Raw genomic sequence first — 12260 nt, forward strand, 5'->3', positions numbered from 1 at the left:
AGTATTCTAAAGAATAAGATTAATATTCCTTTAAAGAAAAAATTGTAGTACTGTATAAAACCTATTTAAACATACAAATTGATATATGTTTACTTTTTATGAAAGAAACTAAAATTTTTCTATAAAAAGGAACCTTTAATCCAACATTATAATCGTTAAAATTTTTGAAAGAAATAAACCTTTTTTTTTTAGCAATTCGTGCAAAAGTATGCCAAATAGACAAATATCGTTATAAAATAAAATGGGCAGAATAATTTTATCAACAGATTCCATTTTTTACTTGTATTGTATAAACATTTGCAGTTTACTAACAATAACCTTTAATAATAACTTAATTATAATTGATTCGATTGTGACCAATCAATGAAAGAAGATATTTAAAAAATGACTCTTTTTCTTATTTAATTTCTTGTTAAGCGTGAAAGATAAATACGATGCAACTATACGATGCTAAGAAATGGCAGCACATTCCATATATTTAATGTTTTCATAATTTTCACCTTAACAAATCTGCCCATATTTCATCTTTTAAGAACACTATTGTATACCACGATGTATTACCCCGGCATAAAATGTTAAGAGAAAAAATTTCGTTTAACTACGTACTTATACTACGTTCGTACTAACTAGAAATATAAGAGGAGCGTAAATTAATACGACAGAAAGATGAAACATAATTCAACGATCGTAATAGGTATACAGACTGTAACCATTTCCATAACATCGTAGGTAATAACTTTAATAAAAAATTGAAAATTAAAATGAAAATAAAATTCCCAAAATGTGGCGATAAAAAGACATACGTCGTTAATTAAATACATCTTATACATACAAAGCAACGATATTTGACGTTCTTACATTTCTACGAGCGAACTTATTGCACAATCTGATACATCTTTCGCATAATATTCGAAATCTTCTTGCAGATAATTCATTTGATATAGTCTTTGGTGCAGAAGTTGGTGCTGCAAATTTGTTTATTCATGCGGCAGCTAAATCAACATAATCTCCATCTTCCATTCAATCTCCGTTTTATAAATCCTATTTCAGTTTTTTGGCTTTTTCCATTTCTCCACTCGTCTGAATATCTGCATTTCCTTTCGCAAATCGCGGCAGTAATACGCAAAGCCATCTGCTCTGTCTAGAAAGAGAAAAAGATTAAACCTCTTTTCATCTGTAAAAATAACTTCTCGCCATTCCTCTCTCCAATGAATCCGTTATTGTGAGAACTGTTGCTAAACACCTGATGCTTCTGCTACTTGCCTCGCATACGAAGAAAGATTCGAGAGTTTTGTTGAAATAGCACCTTCGCCACGAGAAATTATTGCGACGGCCCGTGCTATTCCTTTTGCCGCGCGTTTCCAGGCTTTTTAATAAATCGCGAATTAGTTTACAGCTCCACGAGGGAAGTTTTTAATCGCAAAGGAAATATGTGTTAGCGACTACGAATTTCTGGGGATTTTTTTCAAAAGAAATTAGGCCACGGCTATTTTCCCTTCGTACAATTTATGATAATTTCTTTCATAACCGTGCACAATTTATTCGGAACCTGGCGTATTTGTGCTTCTTTGGCTTTCAATCGTGTTTTTATCAGCACGTTGTGCTCTGTTCCGGCGTTTCGTGAATATACTTCTGAAAATAAATTAATATTAAAAATAATGAAATTTCAAATGCAACTATTTGTGGACAGGCTTGAAGATTTTTAGTGATTTGGAAAGAAGCGAGTTGGAATGTTCACGGAAGCTGAATGTACTAATAAAAACATAGTTGAACCATGAAAAACCATATATATATGTTATCGAATCATCCTGAAAATTTAAAATATAATATTTTTCATTTGTTTGTGGCTTTAAAAAGTATGCTTGTGAATATGACCAAATTAAATGTTCGAGTGGTCCGTTCATAAAACACTTTCTTAAACAACGAAAATACTTTATGTTCTCAAAACTTCTGAATAACGCTCAATGATCTTCAAAAGTAGCGACAAAATCGTTACATTTTCGCATAAAACAATATCATTGACATTGTATTTAAAATTCATTCAACTCAATAATCGACGAATTCGTGCGTATGAAAGTGTTCATGGCACTGAATGGCATTTTAAATTTATAGACGTTTTGTATTTTACCACAGAGCGTTTTTACATATACGGCATAAATCTGTCTGTACCGTTAATCTCTTCATTTAGCGCATTCAAAATTGCTTTACATACACATTCATGCGATTTGGACTTATTTCTACAATATTTATGACGAATTCTTAGTTATTTTTAATTTTCCAAGTGAATTAATGTTTACGTAATTTCTAATGTTTAATTAATCAGCTGCGCATGTATAGATATTGTTCATAAATATTGTTTATTGTTAATAAATAATTGTCTGTTCTTATCTAAGGATATGTCGCATATTCAAAAGTAACGTAATTATTATTTTCGTGTTCGTAATTTATCGCCAAGTTAATTAATTCGAAATTACTAATTTCATTGTTTGCAATATCGTATTGCATTTAAATAGTAGAGATTCGTGTACTTAAACCCGCAATACGAAACATTCAATTATGATAGTTTTGATACTGTATCGATATTGAAATCCATACACAGCAATTCTACATACACGTATGCGAACACTATTAGAATTCATGTTTACACGTATGAAAATAAAAATTCATTTGGCGCGAAACAAACAGAATTTCTAAAATGAAGTTTGCCTCGCTAATAGACAATAATAAATATGACATAATAACGGTAATGATTAATTTAAGAAATATGTTATATTAAATATTTCAGAAAAGTAAATTGCTAACAGCGTTTCTACGTGTTTTACGGCCGTAAGCATTAAGTATAAAAGTTTAAATTAAAGGTTGCAAGAAGCATGAAATTTAATGGAATTTGAATTAAAAGTTAGAAAAATAAAAATTGATAAAGTTTTATATAGTTCACTTTTTCTTCTTCAATGAGATTTCAATTTATTTCTTGTTGTATTTAAACTGATATATTATCTGTATTTTATCTGTTTTAATAATTGCAACATATGCGGCAGCATATACATATTTTCAAAGCTTAATTTATTGTTAACGTTTAGTTAGTAATATAGATACTCCGTGACTTAGAATCAGTTTTAAATACGTAAACGTCTGCATTGAATAATGCATTTTATGGAAAAGACATCCATGTTCGGCGGTTAAATGGAACTGATTGTTATCAGACCGCTGTAAATCTTCGTTTATGGACGGTGCACGAGAGAACACAGTCAACTCCAGTAATGGATGCTATTAAAAGGCTGGCTCATGTTACTGTAATTAGCTCGAAACATTGATCACATTAAAGCGCTCTTGATTCTTTAAAAAAGATTAGAGTCTGTAACAGTCTAACATTCTTTCATCTATAATTTATTTAAACATCTAAAAGTTTGGACTCTTCCCTTTTGTTAAAAACTACGTAATTTATGTTATTGAATTAAGTAACGAGAAAATTATCTATATCTTTGAACATCACAAAATAATACTTTTTGTTTATTATAAATATTGTAATAATGAAATATACTATAAATTATATATATATATATATGCGTTTATTTAACGCTAAATGTAATATTGCTGTTTTAATTTTGTTAACATAATCAAAATTGTTTCGTTATTTTGTTTTACATATACCATATTATGAAATGTATCATATTTAGCATGAAATGAAACATAAATAATATAATTTTATTGATATAACATTTATAAAATATTCCAAATTTTATAATTTAATTTATTACAGTAAATATTAAATATTAATTTATACACAGCTATCGCGTCAAAATTATTTCTAGATCTCATTTTAGATGAACATTATGAAAATAATAATGTATTCCACTTGTAGTTTCATAAACATGAATATATAAATACATTCAATGTATGAATCATGTCACAAGAATAAACACAAATAAATGTTATCCGCATTAATTCCACGCGAATAATCATCTACACAGAAGATATCTACAAAATTTATTGCAGTTCTATAAAATGCCGTAAGATGCATAAATATAAATTTGTATAACCTTGATAGTTTTCCAATAAAACGTGATACTCACATTTTCAGATAATATTACATGTATTGAACAGTTCTCGATAAATCATGCGGGAAAGCAAATAATGTGTATAGAACAAGGCTATAACTTTATTCGTCTGACATATCTGCGAAACTTTCCTAAACAGAAAGCACATACATAGTTCTTATAAGTTATTTATTATCTCTTATGAATACTTTCTCAGAGAAATAATTTTTAATATATAGTTTCATTAATTCAGTAATAAAACATGAATCATTATAAAATAATAATAAATCTTTTAAATAAAGAGACTCTTCACAGGGAGAGATAATTAGGCTTTGTACGCTGGAATATGTTCTACATACGCACCAAGTTCCACTAAAATTCAAAATTTTTGGTTGTGTGACGTTGCTTGTTAGCCGCCTGAGTTCCATCATGGTATAGGAAAAAGTTTGAAACTGTTTTTTATTTTTAATTGTCCAACTTAACAATTGAATTCTACTCGTTAGCACTGGGACACAAATAATTCCTCGTTTTAATAGCAAATTACCACAACCCACAGACTATTATCAGTATGTCATTCTAATCCTGATGAAGCTGTCCGCAATGCCGACGAAACGTCAGAACATGTCTCCCAAAGAGAAGACGTGTCCTTACACCACTAATTCTCAATTTTAGTGATCGTGATAATCATCGAATAGGATCATAAGAATTATTTTGTGTTGAGGTTATTAGATGTGTGAACAAAGGAACGCGTGGATAAATTGCAAGGTAGAAAATATATTTTAATACAGAAGTGTAAATACAAAAAGGAATATAATTTGAGCTGGTCCAGATCCGCACCCTAACAGTATTACCCTATGACTTAGGTCATCGCCTGTCTATTGTTTATGGTCTGCTTTTCTTTTGTCTATACGCTGTCGATGGCTTCAGTGCTTGAGAAAACTAAAAGACCAAATGTAGAGTTTTCTTAGAAGTGGTGACCACTTCAACATTTTGTAACGAAATATGCTAATTTACAAAAATATCCAGACAGATAAGTAGACAAAAATCACAGTTATATCAAACTATTATGTAAATATGTCACGAGAATTTTATTTAGCTGCCGAAGTAACTTTTAACTACTTCGCATAGAATATTCTAACTTTATACGATATTCGGTGAAATTTTAATTTAGTAAGAAAAACCTTGTTATAGGACGTATGGAGACTTTCGTGACTGATCGTATGTCATTTACCATTTCAATTGCTCAATTACAACTATTATGCTACTCTCGCAAGATATTTTCGTCGTACGAATTCCTCTTAATATCATTGTCCACTTTTATTTCTCATATATGAAGGAAGTAAATCTTCGTATACGATTCTCGTTGAAAAAACCAGGGATTTGTGTATTTCGTAGCGCAAGTTCAAAAGATCGTTTAATCAAACCGAACTATTAACTCACCGCTGAAACGTTTGCTCTACGAGTCTGGTGAAATACGCCTGACTCGTGCGCGCAACGCTGGTCCCAGATATCGCACTTTCATCTTGCTTTTATTTTATTTCGGTTATCGTACACAGTCGTGTGTACGGACGGTTGAAAAATTTTATCCTTTTTAAGTACGGATAATGTATCGTGCGACAGATGCAATTCAATTCGAATTTTACGAGGTCGTAAATTCTACTTGTTCGTTGAACTCGGTATCGCTCGTCACATTTTTTATGTTTGAATGGTCTCACGTGTTTCCCAATGTTCTCGCGGCAATTTAATGCGCTCCGGAGCGTTTTGCTAATTTGTATTCCAGGTTGATGAATTAATTAAGATGTCCTATTTGAGACATTCGGAGAATACACAGGTTGATCCGTAACAAGTGACACGAATATGGTCAGTGTTATTTCGTCCAGTCGCGGGGAGACGGTCGCGTTATAGCGCGTCAACGGGAGTCGTAAATTCCCGCTACGATTGCACGAATCGACACCACGAACAGGGCGACCCCCTTATTTCTTGTGGGAGAATAAAGGGTGATTGGGTTGGAATATAACTGGACTTCACAGTTATATAATATATGTATATTTATTTGCACTGGATTACAATAGTTAACGTGAACCGAACGTGTTTGAATTCGTCGTGTCGGAAAGCGTTGTGATGGACCCGAAGGTTGTTCGATTTGATAGTTAGAGCAGCGAGAACTTGACTGAGTTATGTTAGAACTTGACGGCCCGATGAGTGTTTAGAACAGTGAACTTGACTGTCTGAGGGATATTAGAACAGTGATTGACCCGTCTCGTACTATTTGGGAAGAAAGCTCGATGTGAGTGTATCCTTGTTGAACTAAGAACGCGGATTCGTAGTTCACACTTTTCGGTAGAAAAGTGAGGGTAACGATCCGCGATGACCATTGGTTCTAGCCAATGTCAAGAAACAAAATACAAGGAGAAAGTCTCCTGCATTTGTTGCTCCTGGGTGCCTTTGTACCTGGGGAAAAACCCGCTATTTCGCTGGGCACATCTGCTTTCTCCGTAATGAGTGAGAGCGTGCAATAAACCTAAGGACCCGTTTAAGGGACCACTCATAAACCGAAAATGTTCAAAAGAATGCAACTTTATGGATAACAGATTTGGGCTATGGTGGTTCTTTGGGTTTATTGCGGGTCAGTGTGACGATGTGCAGGCCTCGGCGGCCTGACCATGAGGGACGTCGCAGGTACCGACTCACGCGACGTAACAGTCAGGAAGATTCCTCGACGATATATACGGGCTCGAAATAAGACGAAAATGAAGGATAAACGAAATTGTCTCGGAAACATGATTTTTGAAAAAACTGAATTGGAAAAATGATGCGAATTTACTTAGTTTCCAGCTAGACAGGAGTAGGTGATTCGCAGAAAGATTATTCTACGAAAATAAGTCGAAAATGTAGGATTAAATCTTTTCTATATCTTATAAGTATCGCCCATTTTTTAAACACCCTGTATATCTATCACGGATTGAAATTGTTCAGGAAGTGGTTGAGGTATCGTACATACACTGTAACTAGAGTTAGCGAAACCGCGTCGATATAAAACTTTTATTTCAATTGAATTGGATGATATCGAAATCGTATTATCACTGTGCGAGATGAAGAAATATTGCTCTTATATTTGACGTTGCCGGAACTGATATAAATATAATATATAAATATGAATATGAAACGTCTTGGTCCGAGCGGAAATGCGTTACCGTTCCATATCTGAAATAACAATCTAATATAATATAAATCTGTAATAATAATAATAATAACAATAACGTAAATCAACTTTTACAATGCTTCGGAAGAGAATACTATACGTATATTCATGTACAATAATCTGACGTACCGATCGATTGCGGAAAATTTCACTTAATTTAGAAAACAGAATTACATTGTTCTATTGGTGAAAAGATATATAAGTCGTGTAATAGTATTATAATTTATTACATGTTATTTCGATACGATGGTTTGCAGGTTTAGAGCGTTGCTCAATAGACCGATTTTCGATGGCTCGGTGTTCCTCTTCGTCATTAGCCAATACACCGCCACCACTTCCTTGGGAAACCGGACATGTCCTACATAATGACGCTACGCCTACGTGAGGTATGCACATGGTATTTAATATACACGTATTCTCTCATATAGTGCACATGACTACAATCTACAACAAGGACAATAAACTTGTTTTAATATAATAATAAAACACAGAAGATAGCAAGAAGACGAAGTTATCGAATGATGTAGTACGAAGTCAGACTAATTCAGAATACAAAGTTTCATTTAACTTCGAGTTTCTAGACGATTTCGAGATTCTGTTAACGAGCTTACTTACTACTGTAAAGTAGAATATCGAATTGACGTTAATGTGTTCGTACAAATGGTGGTACCAACTGGTTATAGTTTAAGGGTTCCGTTGAACTTCGATCCTCAAGTTGTGGAAATTCTATATTCATGTATACTTATTTCTGGGACAAACGTAGAATTAGGTACCTAGTGGAATAATCCCGCATTCGGTATGTAACAATAAAATTCGCTAAAAACACGAAGGACATCAATCTTAGTGGAAGGTAGTTTTTAAGTAAATGTTTCAATGAAATATTTACTTTAAAAAAAGGAAAAAAAAGTGAAAAATAAATAGCAAATTGTTAAGGTTATTAGATGTATGTGGATACAAAGGAATGCGTGGATAAATTGTAAGGTAGAAAATATATATATATTGAATATTAAAGTGAAAGTACAAAGTGTGGAATACAATGTGAGCTGGTCCAGATCCGCACGCTAGCAGTGTTACCCTATAACTGAAAAACCCTGAAGCCAACCTTGCATGTGTACCGTTTATGGTTTGTCTTCGACGCAGTCTTTTGCGCTGTCGATAGCTTCAGTGCTTGAAAAAAGTAAAGACCAGATGTAGAGTTTTCTTAGAAGTGGCGACCACTTCAACACAAATAAATATTAAAAAAGCATCGGTAATGATTTTTCTGCAACCTTGTGAACTTTTTTAGCGGAAGAAAAATAGGATTGAGGAAGAGAAACTGGATTAAAGGAACGCAACAGGGTTGAACTCAACATATGCAGCGTGGAAAAATGTTCTATTATATCAGTTTGCCTCTGAAACAATTCACTCTGTTACTCGCTATACGTCAAAAATTATTTCTATTAGAATATTGTATCTCACTAAAATGATACGATTAATTAGAATTTTATATTTGCAGTTAGGGATGCCGCCACGCAGACGGAGGACATAGGATCTCCAACGCATGCTAGTTAGTATAGCGTGGCGGCAGAATGGCACCCCGTGATTCACTACGCTGGAATTGAACAGTCATCGCATCGCCAGTATTTCCGAAATAACTCGTCTTCGTCGATAATGGAATATTCGTTGCAGGAAGAAAGGATGCGGCACGAATACTCTGCGCAAATCCAACGTAATCGCCGATATTATTTGGAAAATATGCGCTTCAAAAGCGTGCCGGATTTGATTCGAGACCTCGAATCCAGTTGACGTATTTATCTGAAATACTAAACACGTTATCGAAGATAGGCATAACGTGCGATAAATAACGATACAGAATTGATGTTCGTCGACGAACATAGTACGATTTCCTATTAATCAAAGATTTAAGACTTTTTATTATAGATTAACGATATTTAACCGAAAGATGCAAGGCGTACTGTCTTGGAAGTTAAGAATACGATTTTTCATAATTTGAATTAAAATGTAAGTACATGTCTGTAGTCTTAAAATATAAAACATAATAATAAACTTAAGCGAATTATATAAAATTATTATATAGTTTCAATGCTTCTCTATGATTTCAGAGTAAAAGCAAAAGATTCCTTGGTATCACTAACGATTAGTGTTCATTAATAATTAGTGCATCATTAATGATTGTCTGTTATACGGTATCGTTTCAGTTTAAAGGCATTTCGCTGAAATATATGCCTGTAATTTTTTGCCGAAATACCATATATTTATAATAACCGCACAAATTATAGATATAAAATAGTATTTAAGACGTTGCAATAATTACTATATTTAATTTACCTGTTATAATGTTTCTCTTCTTTTTTAAACTATACTGTTATAATAATTGAATAAAGCAATTGTTTTAGAAAAGTTTATCAAATATGGAGCAACTTAAATTGGATATTTATGTAGATAGGTATGTATAGCCTTATATTAATTTGATTGATATTTACCATATTTGTTATGTTTGTTTATTGTTATATAGGTCCAAGAATTGGATCACATGCAACATTTCTTTAGGAATATTAAAATTTAACTTTTCCTAGAGTACTAACAGTATTCTATTGTACTACACATTATATTATATATTTTAAATCTGGTACAATAATACAAATATATTTTCTCCACATATTGTCGTGGTTATTAAAATTATTATAGTTATTGTTGTCGTTACTGTTGTTACTATTACTATGCATCGTGCGGCAATAAATTGTAATCTTCTGACCATGTGAATAGAGTGTGTTTTCAACGCATAGAAGTAGCCATTCGTGAACAAAATTTGACTATATAAAAGACAAAAAAGTGATAAGAATTAAATGAAGAAAATGGCAGATATGAATACTTTACAATTGTTATATCATTTACAAAATAGACGATTCAGGGACTGTAATATAAGCTTGAGAAATTGTTATTAATAAACGTCTCTTCACAAAACAAAATTCCTAGATCATAAACATAACCGTATGATGTTGGATAGAAAGATAATAGTATCTCTGTGTATGTCAATATTATATCCAGCAACGCAACGCTGTATACTGTATAATATAAGTATTTTATAAGCAAATGAAGAGTGATGAGAAGAAATTATCATAAAATTGCAAAATTGCACATAGACACAGTTTAGTGTTTGGTTGACAGATACGCTATAACTAAATAAAGAAGATCGATGTAATGTAGTTTCGTTTTTAGTTTTAATTATTGTATAAATTTATATGAAACAAATCGGAAAATCTTATTAACTGGATATCTTGTACATTTTGTATTATTTTTAATTTCTAGTACAAAAGTTTATTTTTATCTGAATATTATATTGAACAATTAGCAGGTAAACTTACTGAAGATATTCACTTGGACTCCAAGATTAACTTGGAAATTTACTATAATATTTCCTGTAGGTATTTATAAAAGTAATTATAAATACTTGTTGTTGTAACACAAATTGTACACGTAGTAAAGTAGAAATCGTACCATGTTGTACAATATTATACTAATTATATACATTTTTAACAACCTTTTTTCAACTTCAAATTCATTTGCAACATGATATTTGTAGATTATAAATACATAAATGTCAATATATGTACATGTATACATGTACGCTATTTATGCAATGTATTCCGAATGCGTTATAATAATGCAAAATTTAATACATCGTACGATGGTCTACTTTTTCGTTAAGTTTCTAAGCTGTTTGTGAGTGTTAGTATTTTTATACTAAACGTAACACTTGTTTAGTGCTTATAATGTAACACTTTTATATAAACTTTGTTCACACAAACCAGATTGGTCGAGTTATTTGAGTTTATGTTCGAATTTATAAAAGTCAAGTTATAATTTGATGTTTGTTTTGGTTGTTTGCTCAAATTACTGAAATTGCAATTGGTACTCCTTTCAAAGAGAGCAACTTGCAACTTAAGATACTCAAGGAACTTGTTTTCAAAGCTTGAAGGGATATTTTAAAACACATTAATAAAATAACAAATTTGTAGTAACGTGTCTAAAATTACTAAGTTATAAATAAATTGAATTCGAGTAACTTGGCTAGTCTACACGAGGCTTTAGACCGACATTATGTCTCATTATTTATTTCTTCATTTCAGTATGTACCATACAACGCATTTGTTCATAAATTTTATTAGGTGCCGCGTGGATGCAACATTTTCTCTCTTTATTCGTTAAACAATTACCGATAACTGCTTGATTTTACGTACAATACAAATGGAGAACGTAACAGCTACCGCATTTAACTGGGAATATTTTACTGAACAAAATATTGCAAGAAAAATAACCGTACGATGTACATTAATCTTCCAATATGCTACGATACATCAACGTATGTAAGGTTGAATTGGTGTTGTTAATGTTGAGAGATGATAAGAGCGAAACACTGCCTGTTGGCTTGCCAACAACGTGAAAGCTCCTGTATACCGATGAAATGAAACATTTGACGTTGCCTCGAGCACAAATAGCTCCTTATCAAATAGGGCACAAATCATTTTTGTATCGAATAAGCGAACGCGTAACAATTTTAAGTACTCAGAACTTAGTGTAGGAACGACTAGTGAAACGCTAAAATGCCAGTTAGATAAAACATTTCTAATAGCGAGAATAATGATTTTTTAGTCATCAATTTACTAAAATGATTGCCTTAACTGAAGGAATTTTTTGTGTATTGGTAACAGAGACATATTACATTGTAACCGATCTATACCGGGGAAGAAATTTAATTACATTTCTTAGATTTTTTATTTTGACGTTAGAACTTTTTAAATTCGATGGAAACATAATTTGTGATACTCTTAATTTATCTTAATAAAACATACTGTAGTATTTTCAATTTAAAAGCAGATTTATTATTTTAGCTTTCATTAAATTATTGCATTTTGTACTCTCTTATTTTATTTATTATAGTACTATTTATTATTATCTAAATATTAATTATTTATTCATTCATATGTATACTTATAATAACATATTATTATTATTATTGT

General features: G+C 31.8%; 1 protein-coding gene across 5 annotated transcripts in view; it reads left to right on the forward strand.

Annotated features, from left to right (window-relative positions):
- The window catches only part of LOC139987931 (trace amine-associated receptor 9), a 117814-nt gene extending 105554 nt beyond the window's left edge, over window positions 1-12260 (forward strand). For all 5 annotated transcript variants that reach the window (XM_072004757.1, XM_072004756.1, XM_072004760.1 and 2 more), the window contains 2 exons: window positions 7497-7625; window positions 8735-12260. In XM_072004757.1, the coding sequence (XP_071860858.1) occupies window positions 7497-7624 (128 nt within the window). In that variant the 3' untranslated portion in view covers window position 7625; window positions 8735-12260. The remainder of the gene's footprint in view (window positions 1-7496; window positions 7626-8734) is intronic.

The sequence above is a fragment of the Bombus fervidus genome, chromosome 6 (assembly GCF_041682495.2).
Source record: "Bombus fervidus isolate BK054 chromosome 6, iyBomFerv1, whole genome shotgun sequence".
NCBI lineage: Eukaryota > Metazoa > Arthropoda > Insecta > Hymenoptera > Apidae > Bombus > Bombus fervidus.